General features: G+C 40.9%; 2 protein-coding genes across 3 annotated transcripts in view; one reads left to right on the top strand and one right to left on the bottom strand.

The window, feature by feature from the left end:
* plod1a (procollagen-lysine, 2-oxoglutarate 5-dioxygenase 1a) overlaps positions 1 to 19,123 on the top strand; it is a 29,994-nt gene extending 10,871 nt beyond the window's left edge. Inside the window, exons 7-19 of the mRNA XM_080897762.1 lie at positions 3,764 to 3,861; positions 5,016 to 5,117; positions 5,255 to 5,386; positions 7,438 to 7,559; positions 7,732 to 7,836; positions 7,992 to 8,117; positions 9,709 to 9,844; positions 9,939 to 10,052; positions 11,816 to 11,881; positions 12,150 to 12,254; positions 13,994 to 14,140; positions 17,926 to 18,051; positions 18,388 to 19,123. Of these exons, the coding sequence (XP_080753888.1) occupies positions 3,764 to 3,861; positions 5,016 to 5,117; positions 5,255 to 5,386; positions 7,438 to 7,559; positions 7,732 to 7,836; positions 7,992 to 8,117; positions 9,709 to 9,844; positions 9,939 to 10,052; positions 11,816 to 11,881; positions 12,150 to 12,254; positions 13,994 to 14,140; positions 17,926 to 18,051; positions 18,388 to 18,543 (1,535 nt within the window). The 3' untranslated portion in view covers positions 18,544 to 19,123. The remainder of the gene's footprint in view (positions 1 to 3,763; positions 3,862 to 5,015; positions 5,118 to 5,254; positions 5,387 to 7,437; positions 7,560 to 7,731; positions 7,837 to 7,991; positions 8,118 to 9,708; positions 9,845 to 9,938; positions 10,053 to 11,815; positions 11,882 to 12,149; positions 12,255 to 13,993; positions 14,141 to 17,925; positions 18,052 to 18,387) is intronic.
* Positions 19,124 to 21,088: 1,965 nt separating this feature from the next.
* tpx2 (TPX2 microtubule nucleation factor) overlaps positions 21,089 to 21,645 on the bottom strand; it is a 16,238-nt gene continuing 15,681 nt past the window's right edge. For both annotated transcript variants that reach the window (XM_080897763.1, XM_080897764.1), the window contains exon 17: positions 21,089 to 21,374. In XM_080897763.1, the coding sequence (XP_080753889.1) occupies positions 21,264 to 21,374 (111 nt within the window). In that variant the 3' untranslated portion in view covers positions 21,089 to 21,263. The remainder of the gene's footprint in view (positions 21,375 to 21,645) is intronic.

Below are 21,645 nucleotides of genomic sequence, written 5' to 3'. Positions count from 1 at the left end.
CACTGTGGGCTCACCGGGCATGTTTGCTGGGATTATATCTCGGTCTAGTCTAGATTTAAATTGAATTACTGATATAACACCTTTTCTATTTTCATGAGACACAGGATATTGAGGGATCATTGGAAGGTCTGTATTTTTCTTTAATAGTATCTGTACAGGCTCAGCAGATCTGATCAGATGTAGGAAGAGTGGAAACTATTGTGTCATAAAGCTCCTCTGTGAACTGACTCTGATCTAACAGTGTGACAAGTGTGTTGTCCTGGCTGGTTTCAGTAAGTTTGCCGTTCTAAGTATATCATATAACAATGTCTCTGTCACCCTCGGAGGATGGTATGTGTGTGTTCCTCAAGCTAAGGTACTCTCAGGTACTGAGCAGTATCTTAGCTGTTCCTAACACTGTGCTCTCCCATGGCTAGAGACCTTGGATGTTGTAACTGGAATCTGCTGGAGCCACTCTTCCAGTTTCGTGTTTAGAAGCTAAGGGGGGAATTCCAGTGTGGTACTGTGTGGATGAGTTCTTGAAAACACGTTCAAATCTTTAAGGTGTTTATATCATACCTAGAAAATTAAATATCTATGAGGCTTTTAATCATTTCCTCTCATTCATAGTCAGCTGTACCATAAATGCTGTCTCTGTATATATTCTCCACCAAATATTATAAATTCTTATTTATATTGATGAGCCAAAGAGAGGTTTAGAGTAAGTGGGGTTGGTTTACACCCAACTAATATATAGGACAATATATAGATCTCTCCAAAACTAAGATTTTTACAAATTTGTTATAAAAATGCTATTAATATTATATTTGTCAAAGGATACTGATATGAACTTGTCACGGTTTGCGGGGCAAGCCGTGTGGATTTGTAGTAAGGACCCAAAAGGCGGCAGCTCTGGTGCAGGTGAGTGTTTATTTACAGCAGTGGGTACAAACAGCAACGGGGTGTGAACATGAAACCGAAACCTAAACTGGGTAAACTAACAACACAAACCAGGAATGACGGTGCAGGGAGATCCGGGGAAATACACATGAAGAGAGGCAGGGAGACCGAGGGGAAACAACACAGACGAACCAGCGATTACTAAGACAGAAAATACAACTTAAATACACTCAGAACACAGGGAGATTGCACACAGGTGAGAGACACAGCTGGGAGAGATTAACATGACGAGACCAGGGAGGCAAACTGAAAACACTCACATAAGACGCAGACCTTCACAATAAAACAGGAACACACGGGGGGGAACAGGGTAAATACCAATTAGAGCACAGAACCAAAATCGCGAAGAGAAAACACAAAACGCTGGGTCAAAAGGACCCAGGATCATGACAGAACTCAAAGCGTTTGCAGCTTCATAGTCCAGCTATATATTTGATTAATTCCATGCTGCTGTAACTTCAGCTCTGAAGACAAACAGCAGACGACCTGACAGGAATGAAAGAAAACACACAGACTAAATGCACACAGGAGGCGATCAGGGCAAGTGGAAACACCCGGGGAAACAGCTGACTAGAATGAACATAATGACGCCACGTAGGAAGTGAAACTAAACACAATGAACATGGGACACCAGACCTCTTCAAAATAAAACAGGGAGCATAATGAGACGCAGACATGACACAAGCTTGGCAACATAGGACATGCAGACATGAAAGACATGACAGACTAAGACACGGATTTACCATGGTGGACTGACGAGGAACGCGAACACCATAAAAACTTACAGAGGATGAAAAAGGGACTGGAGATGAGACATGGATATAACTAAACACAATGACCGGGGGAAAGCACACGTGACAGAAGGAATGGGTCACAGGGGGAAAAACACGTAAACAAGAAGAGGAAACGGGAGACAACACATGAAGGGCGAGGGAGACAGGGGGTGATAAACAAAGAACTAACATGGCGACCTCGTCAAAATACAGGGAGTGCAGAATTATTAGGCAAGTTTTATTATTGAACAACAACCATGTTCTCAATGAACCCAAAAAACTCATTAATATCAAAGCTGAATGTTTTTGGAAGTAGTTTTTAGTTTGTTTTTAGTTTTAGCTATTTTAGGGGGATATCTGTGTGTGCAGGTGACTATTACTGTGCATAATTATTAGGCAACTTAACAAAAAACAAATATATACCCATTTCAATTATTTATTTTTACCAGTGAAACCAATATAACATCTCCACATTCACAAATATACATTTCTGACATTCAAAAACAAAACAAAAACAAATCAGCGACCAATATAGCCACCTTTCTTTGCAAGGACACTCAAAAGCCTGCCATCCATGGATTCTGTCAGTGTTTTGATCTGTTCACCATCAACATTGCATGCAGCAGCAACCACAGCCTCCCAGACACTGTTCAGAGAGGTGTACTGTTTTCCTTCCTTGTAAATCTCACATTTGATGATGGACCACAGGTTCTCAATGGGGTTCAGATCAGGTGAACAAGGTGGCCATGTCATTAGTTTTTCTTCTTTTATACCCTTTCTTGCCAGCCACGCTGTGGAGTACTTGGACGCGTGTGATGGAGCATTGTCCTGCATGAAAATCATGTTTTTCTTGAAGGATGCAGACTTCTTCCTGTACCACTGCTTGAAGAAGGTGTCTTCCAGAAACTGGCAGTAGGACTGGGAGTTGAGCTTGACTCCATCCTCAACCCGAAAAGGCCCCACAAGCTCATCTTTGATGATACCAGCCCAAACCAGTACTCCACCTCCACCTTGCTGGCGTCCGAGTCGGACTGGAGCTCTCTGCCCTTTACCAATCCAGCCACGGGCCCATCCATCTGGCCCATCAAGACTCACTCTCATTTCATCAGTCCATAAAACCTTAGAAAAACCAGTCTTGAGATATTTCTTGGCCCAGTCTTGACGTTTCAGCTTGTGTGTCTTGTTCAGTGGTGGTCGTCTTTCAGCCTTTCTTACCTTGGCCATGTCTCTGAGTATTGCACACCTTGTGCTTTTGGGCACTCCAGTGATGTTGCAGCTCTGAAATATGGCCAAACTGGTGGCAAGTGGCATCTTGGCAGCTGCACGCTTGACTTTTCTCAGTTCATGGGCAGTTATTTTGCGCCTTGGTTTTTCCACATGCTTCTTGCGACCCTGTTGACTATTTTGAATGAAACGCTTGATTGTTCGATGATCACGCTTCAGAAGCTTTGCAATTTTGAGACTGCTGCATCCCTCTGCAAGATATCGCACTATTTTTGACTTTTCTGAGCCTGTCAAGTCCTTCTTTTGACCCATTTTGCCAAAGGAAAGGACGTTGCCTAATAATTATGCACACCTGATATAGGGTGTTGATGTCATTAGACCACACCCCTTCTCATTACAGAGATGCACATCACCTAAAATGCTTAATTGGTAGTAGGCTTTCGAGCCTATACAGCTTGGAGTAAGACAACATGCATGAAGAGGATGATGTGGACAAAATACTCATTTACCTAATAATTCTGCACTCCCTGTAGAAGGATCTTTAGATAACTAAATGAGACTAAAACATAAACATTGAATATCAACATACAAGGAAACACAAAACACTGGGTCACATGACCTAGGACCATGACATACTGTCAGCAGTAACAGTATTGTGTATGCTTTGTGGTAGCTAGGTCTTACAGTAGTTAACTTGTTCTTCTGTCTATCTGATCTATTTATCTTCAGTGTTCTCTTGAAACATTTAAAATGTAAATGTGTAGTTTTGATATTTCAAATCTTAAAAACAAGTCTGATAGTTGTTTTACATCTGTTTATGTTTCCAGATGATGTGGTGCTGAAGTTTGAAGATAGTCAAGTACGACTCAGAAATGTGTTGTATGATACTCTGCCTGTCATCATCCACGGAAACGGACCAACAAAGGTACCAACTTATCTGTTCCATGTTATTAAGCTGTAGTCACATCGCACAGTTTTTAATGGAAACAATAAAACCTGCTCGAAAAGTTTGAGTTTGTATTCTCTCAGCAGTTTTCTCAGCTGAAAACTGAAGGCTCTGCCTCCCATTCTACTTTTAAATACTCTAGGAACAACAAGTAAGCCTGCAGTGTGAGAGCGAAGTACTCTAATATGGTGATATAGCAACAAACTATTTCTCCGGGCTAAATGATGATCTTCTAAATTTGTGACACGCCATTTCCTCTCCAGCTTACGAGTCATCTGCTTTAGGCTACGTGTTTGAGAATTATACCACAGAGTCAGGTACTTCTGATTTGAGACCTTAGTTTTCACCGGAGCTCCAGTATCCAGAGTCGTACGTAGTGAGGAGGTAAAATTATTAACAAGATAATCAACCTCTGTTGGAGTAGCGTTCAGGTAGCTGCTCTGCTCTATGTTGGTACAGGGCATTGAAGATGATAACAGTGGGTGGATTATATTCTTAAACTTAGTTACAGCACTTTCAGAAAGACATCTACTGTGATAAAGTCTACTCCCCACTGCTGTGTAATCAATTATTGTAAATGTTATCAGGAAATGATCAGACAGGAGAGGGTTTTCAGGAAACACTGTTAAATGTTCAGTTTCTATGCCATATGTTAACACAAGATCTAAAGTGTGATTAATGTGGTGGGTGGGTTCTTTTACATTTTGACAGAAGCCAACTGAGTCTAATAACAGATTAAATGCCATGTTGAGTCTGACATGTTTAGTACCTGCCTATAAGGCCCGGGTGGACGATGAATAACAACAAATAAAACTGTTTTTTTAGTTTGCCTTCTTGGGTGGACTGGGTTAAGTATCAGGCTTTCAAATGAACTGAAACTGTTGGTGTGTTGGTTGATTAATAAGTTGGGTTGGACGATTGTTGCCATCCCCACCTCAGCCTGTGCTTCACTGATTCTGATACATAATATGTATGTAGGGGTCGTTCCAGTAATCTAATGATAATCTACCTATATGTCTGAGATTCTGAAAATCTGTTTCATCTTTTAGTACGACTAAGAGATTACCAGTGTTAGACTATTAGATATGAGATTGATATAAAATGAACTACAAGAGCACACGACTGTTTTCCAGCTCCAGATCAACTACCTGGGAAACTACATCCCCAACACATGGACATTTGAGTCTGGGTGCACAGTGTGTCATGAGGATCTACGGTCACTCACAGCTCTTCAGGTCTGTTTACATTTCCTGACAAACTGTATCCATATTATTTCCCAAAGCTACCTTTGATGCCTGATAAAAATGGCATAAAGCCTCATCCTGGTAGAACATGACACTTATTTTTTGTTTAATGTGTGTGTTTCTAACAGGAAAATGAATACCCTCTGGTAGTGATTGGCATCTTCATTCAGCAGCCCACTCCATTTGTTACAGTGTTCTTCGAACGGCTGCTGAAGCTCCAGCATCCCAAGAACAAGATCAAACTCTTCATTTTTAACAAGGTAACTACATTTTCCTGACACTCAGCAAAAATATGTCTGATGTAGTCTGACACAAATTAGCATCACACCAGAATACCTCACTAAGATGTAAATACACTGGCTAAATGAAATACTGTGGAGTTTATTTCATAAAGCTGCTACTTCTATATATATATGTACACACACACACACACACACACACACACACACACACACACACACACACACACACACACACACACACACACACACACACACACCAGGTGCTAGTATAAAGTAAAGAAGGATCATTATGTGCTTCACAGCTACTCCAGCAGTCTGTGAATAGAAACTTGCTCTGTGGGACTGTAGTTTTATTATCAGACAAAGCCTTTCAGGTTATTTTACAGAGAAACCCAAAAGTAATGTAACGCGTAGTGTAACAAATTACCTTCTCCTTGGAGTTATTAAGTAATGTACTGTAATGCAGCGGTCCCCAACCTTTTTTGCGCCACGGACCGGTTTATGCCCGACAATATTTTCATAGACCGGCCTTTAAGGTGTCGTGGATAAATACAACAAAATAAAACTAGTACCGGTACCGAAAAAAAAGAACATTTATTCATAACACACGTGACGAAGAAAGGAAAAACCTCAACAAACACCCACAAACATTTGACCGCATAGCGTGCAAGTATGTGCATGAATGTAATGCTGTTGATGTGTTGCTTAGGGACGGTGGTGACTCTCAAAGCAGAGCCAGTGACAGTCGATAAGTGATATCGATAATGGAATCAGAATGGTTACAGTATCTACTCTTATCACAGCTGCATGACCTTCTTACTTTGACGTTTTTGAGGACTTCTCTTCACATGAAGGTTTATAAGGACATTTTCAGTCCTTCTAAAAATTATTAACCTGCTGGATTTAACGTAACTTAGTAGGTAATGAACAGATTGATTTAGGCAATTTTAACAGAAGATGGGTTCATGATTTTCTCTTTGACAAAGTCCATGAAACTAGGAGAATAGTTTGTTAGACTGCTGTGTGTGGAACCCAGCAGTGCGTTTAGCCACAGAGAGTTGGAGGGAATCAAGTACTTGTGATTTGTACACAGTGTCCTCAATGTCCAGGCAGCAGTTATCCTTTGGCGCCTCCCCACCTTTGTCATATGGGTTAACCTTTATGCCCTCCTCAGACATTTCTGTACATTCTTTTCAACTTTTTTTTTGATTTGGCAAACATTTAGGTGGTGTTATAGCCTGTGACATTTTTGCAGGAAATCTTTTGTCACATCTTTGAAATCGAGTGTCTTTTACTCTTACATGTAATGAATACGCTGTTGATGCATTTTCACACTCTTTAGACACCTCAAGCAGTTCTGCAGAGCCTCGCTGGCTTCCTGCTTCCACCTCCTTGCAGACTTGGTGGCAACAGGAAGCAGCAGGAACATACTGAGGTGCTAACTGGACAAGAGTGTGGTCTGATCCACTGAGTGGGAGGAGGTTTATTGTCCCGTGTTTTGCAGTCCACATATTACTGCAAAGTGGGCAGACTGGAGTCCAGAGTGGTGTGATTAAACCAGTGATGGTGATTAAAGCCTCTGCGTGTTTATGCAGTAGGTCAGCAACAGTCGTGTGTATGATGTCAAATGCTGCTGTACCATTGGCTAATGAAGATCATTTGGTCTTCTGCTTTCTGATTGGCTGACCTGCTCCCTCCACCCCCAACCACCATGCTCCTCACCACCGCCTACAAGCTCGAGTTTTACCACACATCACAGTCAAAGTGCAGATTGTGGATTTGTGACTTGAGAGGATGCAGTCAAGCACTTTTATTCAGATTTGTGATTATAAGAAGTAAACAAATAAATAAATATGACAAAAATTTGAATTACAAGTTTGCAGTTCTAGTATATTTGTGAAAACATCAATCTATGCATTTTTTCTGTAACCGTAAATTTAAAACACAAGCGTGTAAAAAACGTACAGGTTTCTACACATTCTCACTTTTTATTCTACATTTTGCAACATATTTATCTTCACAGCAGTCTTCCTGCTCTGCATTTCTTTGTGTTTTCCTTTTCCCTCCAGGAAGCTCATCATCAGCGTCAGGTCCGATCTTTCCTAAAGGATTATGGAAGCCTGTATGAGAATGTCACAGTCATCGAACCTGAAGAAGAGATGGATGGAGCTGCCTCTAGGAACCTAGGCCTGTGAGTACTGTCCAACCAGAACGTGACACATCTTCATTTTAAAATGTTTATCAACTGAGTTGTAGAAGATGATGTGTACTCTTCATTATACAGTATTAAGGTCAATAACAGATTGCTCTTTAAATTCTATTATAATATATGTGCTAATCTATCAGTGTGTTTTCTTCTTCAGCGATCTGTGCCGGAGGGACCAGGACTGTGACTATTTCTTCAGTTTGGACATTGAAGTGGTCTTAAAGAACAAGGATACACTCAAAATTCTGATTGAACAAAACCTGTAAGGAAATGTTTTTATACTGAGTCATTCACTGATGTGCTGGCAGTAGTCACAGTCACATTTAACTTCTTTAGCTCTAGTGTATTTATGTGAGTTGAGTATATGTCTAGATGAAGAAATGTAACACATAGCACTTCTTGAATGGCCTCCTGCAGTCCTATTGTAGCACCAATGATAACTCGAGCTGGTCGGCTGTGGAGCAACTTTTGGGGAGCCCTCAGTGGAGACGGCTACTACGCCAGGTCTGAGGACTATGTGGACATTGTACAAGGACGGAGAGTGTAAGTTGCTTATTTGCTCCCTAAAACCTTTGTCAGCATTTAGAATTTTTTTTGCATTCCTCATTTTTGACCATAAAAGGCTGAGGGGGTGTTGTCGTCACCTGTGGGTGGTACAGATACCCAAATCTGTGCCTGCAATAACTAGTGTGTCTAGGTGTATCTAGGAAAACTCTCAGACAAGTTTGAATCCTGGTGACCTAAAGGTCAAGGTCAGAGGTCAAGTTTCCAGAAAATCCTGTGAATACAATAACTCAAGAAGGAATTGGGATTTTCAAACTGGTGCTATATGTTCATCTTTTAAAAATCGAATGAGTTTGATTCTCAGCAACCTTAGCCCCAATGTTCACAAGTGTGTGTGAGCACAGGAGCTGGATGAGAATTTAAAATAGATCGAGAGTTTAGGAGAGGTGAGAGGCAGACCTGTCTTGATAAAGATAAAGCGATGGTAGAAGTTGTCAAATGGCAGGAACTGCTGTGGCTGTTTGTAAGTACAACCCACCTGGACCTTGGCTAGATCCACCTTCACTTGATCCTTCAGAATAATAAAGCTCTGGGATGAAAGTGTGTCATCATGGAGTTCACGCTCTGTGATAGCGCAGTTCAGCAGGAACCGGAGAACAGCAACAAAAACCTCAAAACATCAATGTCTTTGAGAATAAAGCAGAAATTTCAAGATTGATGTCTAAATGCAATTTTGAGAAAAAAGGTGAAATGTGGAAATATGGAGATGTTGTATCTATAAAATGCTTTGACTGACAGCATCTGACAGCGATTGTGCTCCCTCTGCTCGACCGTAAATTCAGCTTTCTTTGGCTCTTGTCACCTGTCTGGAGATAGGAGGGATGTCTGATCTGCTGATAATTAATAACTGCAACAACATCAAGAATAAATGAGTATGTTCCTGTAGGATTTCTTATGCTAGAACCATTACTTCAGTTCAAGAGTGAGGCTTCAGGTGAGAAGGGAGAGGATGAGATGGGGATGAGGATGGGAGAAGTGGTGGAGAAGGCAGATGAGAAAGATTAGAAAGAAAAAACTAGAAAGACATAATAAAAATATAACTGTAAGATTTTTAAATGGTCAAATATTATTTGAAACAGATACTGGTGAGTTTAAAAATTGAAATAACTTATAACAAATTCTATGTATACGATGAAGGAGAGGTATAAAAAGATTCTCCTTCTGTCCTTGATGATTGACAGCTGAGTGTAAGCAAGGTGGGCAGTGATCATGTTTATGTAAGAAATGTAGGCGTGATTGGACGTGATCGCCACAGGTTATCACGTCCAACATGGTGGACAGCTCTACAGTGATGTGTGCATTAGTGTATTGTGTTCTTTGCCTCATTCCCCTGAGACGCTACGTTCTCTTTTTTTGTTCGTTTCACGTGTCACGTTCAACATACATCACCAACTAACAGTCAGCTTGCATCAGTGATGACATTTTGTTCAACTCGCCACAAAAAAAAGCACAGCAGGCCTGAAAAAAGTGCCTGTAGGGTGGGCTTGTTAAATAATGACCAACAGAAATTTGTAGCAGCTAAGACTTCATTGGAACATTTGTTGGTCCATCAATTATCTGTTGTTTTTAGGGGCGTCTGGAATGTGCCATATGTGTCCAATGTGTACCTGGTGAAAGGCAGCCTCCTCCGTAGAGAGCTGAAAGACTACGAGCTGTTCAGCTCCTCGGACCCTGACATGGCTTTCTGCCACAACATACGCAACAAGGTCAGTAAGAGAAACAGGAAACTGTTTTTTTTTAACCTAAAGAAAAGTTCAAAACTGTCCACAGTAGTGACTGACCTGTTGTTTTTGCTCTCAGGGAATCTTCATGTATGTAACCAACATGCACACATTTGGCCGCATCCTGTCTACAGAAAATTACCAGACCGGTCATCTACACAATGATCTGTGGCAGATCTTTGAAAATCCAGTGGTGAGATGGAAACATTACTAGCTGCTGTAGTGTTTGTGGCAGGCAGAATGGTTATTGCAGTGGCAGAAATGAAGTTGGTGGAATTAAGCTGCTACTGTATGTACGATATAAAAGCTGTTTTAATTTTATAGTGATGTATAAATGTTAGCTACAAAATCAAAACATTCATATAAGTACACAGCATCTCACCACTCAGACACTATGTGTTATATAGGCTCAGTAAAGGATCCCTGTGTTTATATAAAATCAGAATCACAAATATAAAATGAGACAAAATGGAAAAACAAAGCAAAGGAATAAAACAGTGTAACATATGAAGAGTGTTTAAATAATTAATGTAGTTTGTGTGAATGTATAGACAGTGGGTTTTTAGGTTGGGTTTAAAGAAACACCGCTTGCTATTTTTTACTAGGACACCAAATGATGATATATATCTGCGAGAGAACGTCCACAGTTCCTCCTCGAGGAAACCTTTGATAAACCTAATCTAAAATATGTCGGACTGGCTTAAAATTTCAGGGGAATAGTTGCCATATCTCAATTTCACCAGTGTATTTTTGCCATGCCACCAAACATGCTAACGTTTCAGTTTTATGACCGTCATCAGAGCATGACAACATGCAGGTCATATCATGTATGTACTGCAATATGGCAGGTTTAAAAAGTCACATGGTAATCCACATCCTGGTCTCATCGGTTTTCCTAATCATTAGATGGATGACAGATGAACACTTCATTGATCCCAAAGGGAAACTGCTGTGTTACAGTTACAGTAAATAATAAATAAACAACAAAAATAGTAAAGGTGCCACAGATGCCTGGTAAGGGCCTCTTATACTATGAGATACAAAAATGTAAAAGTAAAAATGAAGTTAGCTACAAACAGTAGACGTAAGACAGACATTGTGCAGGAAACAAGTGCAAACTGGATTCATAAATCATGTGTTCATGAAGGTATAATACAAAATATGTTTGGGATCTTAAGTCTGACAGGTGTGTTGTCTCACTCTGGTTTGTCTCACTCCCATTTCTTCCTGTTCCGTGTTGAAGCTCCACTTGGAACCTTGTTAAGATCCAACCATGCAAAATATGAGTTTTCAAGTGGTCTTAAACTTTTGATCAGGACTGTATCATCTACAGTACACATCCACTTAAATTGTTAAGTATTAAAATGCTTTGCCATGTATACTGTAAAATAAGAGCTATGCTTATTTCCTCCCTCTGTGCGCTTCTTCAGACACAGTGTCTTCAATCATCTTAGCTCCACACACATATTTGGAATATTTCTCAGAAAAATCCTGAAAAGAAAAATGAAATTTAAAAGTAATTATCTACAGAAAACTGTCTGAGAAAGTCTTTTGTAATGTTCACAGTGAAATTCAGTTTGTATTTTTTGTGATGTGATGGTAGATAAGATATATTCACAGATGTGCTGAACCAATCTTCTTCTTTTTTTTTACAACATTATACGACTTCAGCACAAATGATCCATGAGAACATTGTAGATGTCGTTATAGGGGATTTCCGTGTTACGAGTGCTGACATCAGCATAAAGTATCAAAGTTTTAGTATACATGTCAACATCAACATTACTGAAACAGTCAGTTTAAACGTTTTTTAACGTTACTGTCTAAGCTAAGCCACCGTCTGAGCTTCATATGTAAAAGAAGGCAGTCTAGAAGAATTTCTGCGTCTACGCGAAGGTTTGATGAGGACACGGTGTGATTTGCAATGAGCAAATCTGTATGTTATATTTATTTCAGGACTGGGAGGAGCGCTACATCCATGAGAACTATACCCGCATCATGAAGGACAAGCTGATTGAAAATGTAAGTTTAAACTCGAGCTGAGCTGGAGTCAGATTAACCTACTGAATGAGCTGTTGTGTTTAGAAGAGGCAAAAGCAAATACATTGAACTCCTATCAACTTCCATGTTTCTTATAAATATTGTGGCACAGATAAGAAGTTAGTTCAGTTACATCTGCCATAACCAGAGGAACTAACACCGTCCTCAGTTTGTAGACCTTCCTTTAAGAGGCAGTTCTGTTACAAGCTGTTACTCGGTGCTTAATGCTGTTGTATCTTCTGCCTTCCAGCCTTGCCCAGATGTGTACTGGTTCCCAGTCTTCTCCACTGTTGCTTGTAACCACATGATTGAAGAAATGGAGCACTATGGAAAGTGGTCAGGAGGGGGCAATGCGGTAAGGCATCTTGTTATTAACATTAATCATGTAGTCATGATTATTGATAATAACATGTCAGTCATGTAATAAGACGACATCACTGAGCTCCAGTGTTCCTTATATTCAGTCTTTGTTTGCATTATTTGTCACAAGTTCATGTCATTTGCATCTTCCAGCTACATACCCAACTCTGAAAACGTCGTGTAAAAAAATAAAAAGTGAATGTTGTGATTTTCAAATTTCAGAAACTCATATTTGTATTCAAATAGAACAAAGAAAACATATCAAACGCTTATAAAATGTGCCATTTTAAGAAACATACTAGCTCATATTTAATTTGATGACAGCAACATCTCTCTAAAGGTAAAGACAGCCACTGTGAAGATTCCCTCTTCTTTAACAACAGTGTGTATTTCACTCGCTGAACTCACGTCCTCATTTTAGGTTTTTTAGTAGATAAAGGCTTAATCAAGAATTGAGCTGCTGTTTGGTGAAGGCCTCGATGGGGCCTGGCGGCGGCGCCCGGGCCTGGCAGATCCCCGTGTACTAATGAGAAGTGAAAGAATTAAAAAGGGGAGGGACGGCTTGTAGACCTGGGGGGTAAGACCTGGAAGGGGCGTGTTTGGAGGTGTGGCCCTGCTGCTGAAATTGAGATCATTTATCTCCAATTAAAACTGAGAGTAGTTTTCATTTATGCTGAACAACATCCTGGGAGAGGAGTGTTGTTCCATTCTCGTCTGATATAGGATTCTAGCTCCTCCACAGCTCTGGGTCTTCATCATCATATTGCTTCATAAATGTTTTCATTTGAGGAAAAGTTAGGCCTGAAGTTCAGCACGTGAACTCTACCAAGCTGAGGTATTCTAACAGATGCAGTATGCAGTTTAGAATAGTCTCGTTTTGATCCGAGCATATGTCATTGTAAAGCAATAACAGCAAGCAAGCTGCAGCTTCCATCGACACCGATGCACCTCAGTACCATCAGAGACGCAGGCTTTTGAAACGAGTGCGGATAAAAAGCCAAACGGTCTCTTTTCACTTCAGACCAGAGCAGCATCCATGTTTTCTTCTGCAGTCTATTTTAAAGCTGCTTGGCCCAGAGAGAGACCTGAACCTGCATCTGTGGACAGCACAGCAAACTGTGTTTGCACTGATTTTCACACAGATTTATCCAGATTCTCTGAATCCTTTGATGATATTCTGTACTGATAACAATTTCAATTTTCACTTCAATTTTATGTATAAAGCGCCAAATCACAATAACAGTCGCCTTATATTGTACTCGCACTTTATATTGTACAGTAGATCGTACAATAATAACGAGATCAGTTTTGTTGAAGGACATTATTCTGAAGTTGTTTCACAATTTATAGATGCAATTTTTTGCAGACAGGTAAACCTCTCTCTGCTCGTCTTTATTTGATGTCACTGACCTGTTACTTATTAACCAAGTTCATTCAAATTGTTCCAACAGCTCCAGTTTCTTTTTAGTACTACTTACTTTTTCAGCCTGTTGCTGTCATCAAATCCGAAAAAGGCCATAAGTGTCTTTTTTATAAAGTCAGTTTCCCAGTTCATACATTTAATGTTTTCTATATTCTGTTGTGAATAAAATGTGGTTTTAAAATATGGAGATTTACAAATAACTGTATTTGTTTTTATTCACACCGTACAGGCTCCCAACCTTTCTGGAATCTGGTCCTGAATACCTCCTGTACTTTAACTATATACCTGATAGAAGTTTCTTGTTTTTCCAGGATAACCGAATCACTGGTGGCTATGAGAATGTCCCCACCATCGACATCCATATGATTCAAATCAACTTTGAAAAAGAATGGCAGAAATTCTTAGTGGAGTATGTGGTACCAATCACAGAAAAAATGTTCCCTGGATACTACACCAAGGTAAGACCATCACTACACACACTTGTGAAATGTTTCAGAGAAAATTCAAGAATCTCCTTCCATGTGAGATCTGTGAAGGATGTTCTCAGCTTTACTGAAGAAGCACACTGTGAACACATTCTCAGCTCATTTACGTCACCTGCTCTTGACATTTTGGTGTCACATGCACTGATTCATTTTTTTAAATCTTTAGTACACACATATACCTGAGTGTTTGTAGAAACAGGAAGAAATTTCAAGCAATGGCACATGAATACTTCTTTAAGACACTCCAGCTAGGCCGGCCACATCCCACAGCTTACATATAAAACAGCTGACAGACATGAAACCTGTGATCATTTGGTGTGCATGTGTGTACTTTGTGTGGTACCGTGAGTGTGCAGTTCAGTGTGTGGTGACAGTGTGTGTCCGTTTACCTTTGTGGTGAGAACCTTTCTCAGTAGCCTGGCAGGATTTCTGTTACGACCTTTCTGTGTCTCACGTGTCAGCCGGCGTGTGAGAGTTCCCCAGCCTATATATATATATATATATAAAAAAAAAAACACCCAGCACGCCCCTGCGGGCGGTTTATCCTTCAAGCTCGGGTCCTCTACCAGAGGCCTGGGAGCTTGAGGGTCCTGCGCAGTATCTTAGCTGTTCCCAGGACTGCGCTCTTCTGGACAGAGATCTCCGATGTTATTCCCGGGATCTGCTGGAGCCACTCGCCTAGCTTGGGAGTCACCGCACCTAGTGCTCCGATTACCACGGGGACCACCGTTACCTTCACCCTCCACATCCTCTCGAGCTCTTCTCTGAGCCCTTGGTATTTCTCCAGCTTCTCGTGTTCCTTCTTCCTGATATTGCTGTCATTCGGAACCGCTACATCGATCACTACGGCCGTCTTCTTCTGTTTGTCTACCACCACTATGTCCGGTTGGTTAGCCACCACCATTTTGTCCGTCTGTATCTGGAAGTCCCACAGGATCTTAGCTCGGTCATTCTCCACCACCCTTGGGGGCATCTCCCATTTTGACCTCGGGACTTCCAGGTTATACTCGGCACAGATGTTCCTGTACACTATGCCGGCCACTTGGTTATGGCGTTCCATGTATGCCTTGCCTGCTAGCATCTTGCACCCTGCTGTTATGTGCTGGATTGTCTCTGGGGCATCTTTACACAGCCTGCACCTGGGGTCTTGCCTGGTGTGATAGACCCCAGCCTCTATGGATCTTGTACTCAGAGCTTGTTCTTGTGCTGCCATGATTAGTGCCTCTGTGCTGTCTTTCAGTCCAGCTTTGTCCAGCCACTGGTAGGATTTCTGGATATCAGCCACCTCCTCTATCTGCCGGTGGTACATACCGTGCAGGGGCCTGTCCTTCCATGATGGTTCCTCGTCTCCCTCCTCTTTCTTGGGTTTCTGCTGCCTGAGGTATTCACTGAGCACTCGGTCAGTTGGGGCCATCTTCCCAATGTATTCTTGGATGTTCCTTGTCTCATCCTGGACTGTGGTGCTGACACTCACCAGTCCCCGGCCCCCTTCCTTCCGCTTAGCGTACAGCCTCAGGGTGCTGGACTTGGGGTGAAACCCTCCATGCATGGTCAGGAGCTTTCTTGTCTTTATGTCAGTGGCTTCTATCTCCTCCTTTGGCCAGCCTATTACCCCAGCAGGGTACCTGATCACGGGCAGGGCGTATGTGTTGATGGCCCGGATCTTGTTCTTACCATTCAGCTGACTCCTCAGGACTTGCCTGACCCTATATATATATATATATATATATATATATATATATATATATATATATATATATATATATATATATATATATATATATATATATATATATAAATAAAGCATTTGTAAAAATATAAAACCATAATATACATAATGCACAATTACTTAAAAGAAATCAGTAAATTTTGTTTTGAACTTCAAAGATTTTAAGTTCAATTTTATTTAATCATTTACCATATAGATTAAATAAAATTGGAGACAAAATCCCACCCCGTCTAACACCATTGCTGACACCAAAGGGGGCAGAAATACTGCTTCCCCATTTAACCTGCATGTTCTGATGAGCGTACCAGTAAGAGAGAATCCTCACGATGTACTGAGGAACTCCCCGTCTCTTCAATTTATCAAAAAGTTTTCTGTGGTTCACTCGATCAAAAGCCTTAGAGGCATCAATGAAACACATGAAGACAGATGAATTTTTAGCCCTATACAAACTGACTACTTCCTTGAGTGCATATATGCACATGTCAGTGCCGTGCTTTGGTTTGACGCCAAACTGATTATCCAGAGAAGAGATGAACACACTAACTCTGTCAAACAAGATTCTTTCTAACACCTCAGATAAAATACTGGCTAGTGCAATCGGCCTAAATTATCCAAACAGCTCACTTTTGCAGCTTTGTCTTTCATAACTGGTACCAGTAAAATACACAGCATTGAGTCTGGTAATATGCCATGAATCATAAACCCAGTGAAACAGAGTGCTAAAAGAGGAGCTAGCCTTACACTAGCATGTTTTAAATGTTCTGCAGTGATGTGATCCAAACCAGAGGATTTATTATCAGACAACCTATGAATGGCTTCATATACTTCATGTGTCCTTACACTTATTGTGTCATTACTCATGTCAAAATTGTCCTCATATGGTTCACTTTTTATACAGTTAAACAACGCACTGTAATGCTGTCTCCATAATGCTGCAATGTTATCTGCCCCAGAAACACCTTCAACAGTTGATGGTAGAGATGGTTTACAGTTATTAAGAGCTTTCACCTCTTTCCAAAAATCTGCCGTATTATTACACAGCATTTTCCTGGCCAAAGAATCTGCTCTTAGCATTTGCTCATTTTTAGTTATAAAGCGAACAGCGTACTTATATCTGGCATTCGCACATTTTTTCTGTTCCAATTCTGGGCCTTGTTTAGGTCTTCCAGCCATGGCCCAACATTTATAAGCTATGCGAGCTTCATCATGGTACATCATGGTACGGCCTAGCCGGAGTGTCTTAAAAAAGGGCCACGACAGATGTAACTGCATCTCTTCTGAGATATTTGAAAGTACTGTGTAATGATCAGGTGATGACCAATGATTTTGATATCTGGTTATTTAACTGGTAGAACAACTGGAGGACAAAATCAGCCGTTAAATGTTATGAACTTGTTGAGTAAAACAGGATAACAGTCGACCTCTCATTGTTTCTGTGCTGCTATCTGTGCTGGGGCGATTGTGGCTCAAGAGTTGGGAGTTCGCCTTGTAATTGGAAGGTTGCCGGTTCGAGCCCCGGCTTGGACAGTCTCAGTCGTTGTGTCCTTGGGCAAGACACTTCACCCGTTGCCTACTGGTGGTGGTCAGAGGGCCCGGTGGTGCCAGTGTTCGGCAGCCTCGCCTCTGTCAGTGCGCCCCAGGGGGGCTGTGGCTACAATGTAGCTGCCATCACCAGTGTGTGAATGTGTGCATGAATGGGTGGATGACTGGATATGTAAAGCGCTTTGGGGTCCTTAGGGACTAGTAAAGCGCTATATAAATACAGGCCATTTACCATCCTGTGTGTGTATTACTGACCAGCATGTCTTATCATCAGCGTGTTACACTCCAGTCGATTTAGTGTAGTGGGACAGAAACCTGACCCCTCTCATGCCACATCATGACAGCTACACATTCTGTTCCATCTCTGGAGGTGAATGCTGGACCAAGAACCAGGATTCTGCTTTTATTCAATAAACTGGAGTGTATCTGTGTACAGGGGGCTACAGGCAAACGTTTGCATGATTCTTTTCCCTCTGTGTGTTTGCAGGCTCACTTCGAATTAGCCTTTGTAGTTAGATATAAGCCAGATGAGCAACCCTCCTTAAGGCCGCACCATGATGCCTCCACATTCACTGTAAACATTGCACTCAACCAAGTAGACCTTGATTACCAGGTGAGTGTCAAGCGCTCCATTTCCACCTACGTTTCAGTTAACATGTATTTTGGTTTTATTCGCACAGAGACCAAATCATTACAAATTCATTCTTTTGATCACAGAATGAAATAAACCCATTCTTCATGCAAACATTAAAAGACAAACAGCTGGTTTACCAGCAGCCCAAATCTGAATGTTGATTGTCCTCTTCAGTTTGTGGCAGTGAGGCATAGAAAAAAAGGCTTTTGTATCATTTCTGTTAATGAAGAGCTCAGGAAATTGTTGAAGGGTTGTTAATGATCATAAAACTGCCACAGCCATTAGCTGTTGATATGTACTGTTTCTTGGCTGCAGGGTGGTGGATGCAGGTTCCTCCGCTATGACTGCTCCATTCAGGCTCCTCGTAAAGGCTGGGCCCTTCTGCACCCGGGCCGTCTCACCCACTACCACGAAGGTCTGCCCACCACCGCCGGTGTCCGCTACATCGCAGTGTCCTTTGTGGATCCCTGAGCTCACAAAGATGGCTGAACTTGACCAAGCGGGACACATTGACCACATGGTCCAGCATCATTCTCTGCATTATCCGATTTAAAGCAGAATTGTTTTTGTTTTCATCAACTCATTTCCTTTATTCTGATATGGCTTCTGTCACACTCACACGGTGATTAACTATTAGCTGCATTAGACAAACTTTTCTGTAGTGAAACATGAAAAACACAATTTTATCACCACTTAAGATGAGAACTTTTATTTAAAGTGATCTTTTGCCCATGAGTATTTTTCAGCAGCAGTCTGCAGGTGTTACCCATCATATGCTCATTTGTATTCAGGCCAGTAACCATCAAAGGTGTAATTTGAATAATTGTTGACTGGCTCACTGAGGTTTGAAAGGCCTAAGTTATCTATTTGTTCATAGGTTTTGTCATAATTAAGCATTTCTGTAAGGTGCACCACTTCTTGTCAGGTTTTTGAACAGCTTCAAAGGGATATTTAAGAAACCAATAGGTGATGTCATAGCTCACACACTTCTTATGTGAAAGGAGGAAGTGAGGTTGTGGATAAGCGTGCACATAAAGACGTCACAAACACACAGGAGATGACTTTTTTTTTCTTTTTTTTTTAAATACATTTTATAATACCGTATGTTCATTTTGACTTTAGAATACTTGCAGTGCTGAAATCACCAAGAGCTCACAGAATGGCAGCATCTGTTGCTGGAGAAGCTGTGTCAGCATTCATGGTGCTGGATCGATGGACAGCTGGATGTTTAATTGGTTTATTTTGCATTTCTTTGATCTCAGTTCTGTTTTTTTAAAGAGGTAACGCTGCAAAAACCAACGTGGGTCAGGCATAGGAAGCCTGTAAATGCTTGGACCCATTAGTTTTATTGGGCCATCCAGATGGCAGCTTGTGTAGTAACACAAGTCATGTTTTCAGCTGAACTTCATTGCAGGCAGCTTACCTTTGATTTGTAAAAATAAGTTTTGCTTGATTTTACGTCAGCAAATATATCTTTACTGTAGCTAAAGCAGCTTTATTCAGACACTCCAAAGCCTGTTTTGTACTGTATTAGATAAAAGCCACACTGAGAAGTTTCATATTGGAATTAGGGCTGCCACGATTAGTCGACTAGTCACGATTATGTCGACTATTAAAATCGTCGACGACTAATTTAATAGTCGACGCATCGTTTGAAGCTTTGTAAGATCACAAAGGACGCAGGAATGAGTAGTAGGATTTAAGGGTGTAATAACGGACTGAAACAGAAGATGGCAGCACTGCATGTACAAGGATGCCAGCTGCCGTTAAACCCCGAAGAAGAAGAAGCTGTGTCCCAGAATTCATAGCGCAGCTGTCAACAATGGCGGCAGCTAGTTAGTTTTAACTTTACTCTTATTATTCTTTCTGGGTCACAAAATAAACGTTTAACATATTTTCAGGCGAGAATGTAGCTGTGTAAACCTCAAATATCTGCTCAGTTTATCAAGACACCACATATTTTCAAAAGCTCTCCGACGTTTTCGGAGACGTCTGTTACCCACTAGCTCGTTAGCTAGGCGGGGGCAAGGCTAACTAGAGCCGTGAGAACACCGGACTCCCGGCAAATCGTTTTCAAACCCACCACTGTCTTTCGCTACTCAGGTTAAACATGATATATAAGTCACTTAGATAACTTAAAATGTTATTGTTTGGCTTTCTTTAGTATTTTATTTGTTCCTGAGTAAATCGGTTTGGCTAAGATTAAAGTTATAGTTTTTGCACAGCTAAATAAACTTCAAGCAGACAGCTGATCATCAGAAGTTTGAGACGCTGGATAATATACTCCGGTGTCCTGTTATATTTTAGAAAGCAAGGAGTTTATTAAACTTCACCGAAACAATCTGCAAATTTCATTAAAAATTAATAAACTACCATCTTGTCTTTATTTTTAGTTAGCACAAACACTTCAAGCTGTAAGCTAATGATAGTTATATAAGACCAGATGCTGCTGGTGCAATAAGCTGTATGCTGTATGTCCAATGGATGATGATCTGATTAGTCGACTAATCGCAAAAATAATCGGTGACTAGTCGACTATCAAAATAATCGTTTGTGGCAGCCCTAATTGGAATCACAGCTCACTTTTATTCTTGAAACGGATGTTCATGAGCTTAAATTTATAGGACAGTGAGGTTCAGTCTCACTGAACGGTCTGACTCAAAACCATCAAGTTGTGTGTATAAACATATTTAAGAATAATGATGATTAAAAGTCTCAGCAGTGCTCAGTGAGAGGGCTCGTCTTATGAAACAGCGCCTCTGGTTTGGTGGTTCAGCTGAGAGCACCATCAGGAAACCAGCCAACCAGGAGAAGTCTGATGCCAAGTGTTAAAATTTAGATATTAAACTTTGTAATAATTCTTCCCCATGGACGCACAAGTTATTTTATTTGTATAGCACTCCAGTTCCTGGCCAATCACAAAAAGAGCTCTTTAGCAAATAAACTGGCAACTTTGTGCTGATGTCAAACAATCTGACAGAACAAACTCAGCAGTTAACAGGCCAATAACTATTGGTGGGTGTAGATGAAGTTTTATTCTGTAATTTAAAACAGTCACATTAATAAGTGTACATCAAGCAGTTAAAATACAAAGCTAAAAATGGAAAAAAAGAAAAATGTAAAAGCAATGTAAAAACAAAATTTCAGGTCAGAGATTTCTGTGGTAATGTTACATTTCACAACAAAAGTGGTCACAAGCGGAAGCGATCAGAGAAGTTTGGAGACTCCGGGACTGTAAGAGGAACTTCGCTCTTCTTCACAGCTACAGGTTTGTAGTGTCTGATGGGCTGAGCTTTGTGCACCTGCAAAGTGTGACATACACTGTGTCAGACCATAGACAGGCTGTAAAGTACTGATAGCGCAATAACATACAAGTATACAGTATCATTACACGGAGCCCTGTAATGACTGTGCAGCGTTTCACACGACCAGCTCAAACTGTCTGTCACACAGGTCATCCTACTGGGACGTGGCACGGCCTTATGGTTGATATTTGATATGAAGCACCTTGTGGCAACTGTTGTGATTTGGTGCTGTGTTAATAAAATGACATTGAGTATGTATGTATGTATA

The sequence above is a fragment of the Rhamphochromis sp. 'chilingali' genome (assembly GCF_963969265.1).
Source record: "Rhamphochromis sp. 'chilingali' genome assembly, chromosome: 12".
In the NCBI taxonomy this organism is placed as follows: Eukaryota; Metazoa; Chordata; class Actinopteri; order Cichliformes; family Cichlidae; genus Rhamphochromis; species Rhamphochromis sp. 'chilingali'.
This window is presented reverse-complemented; position numbering and strand designations above follow the sequence as displayed.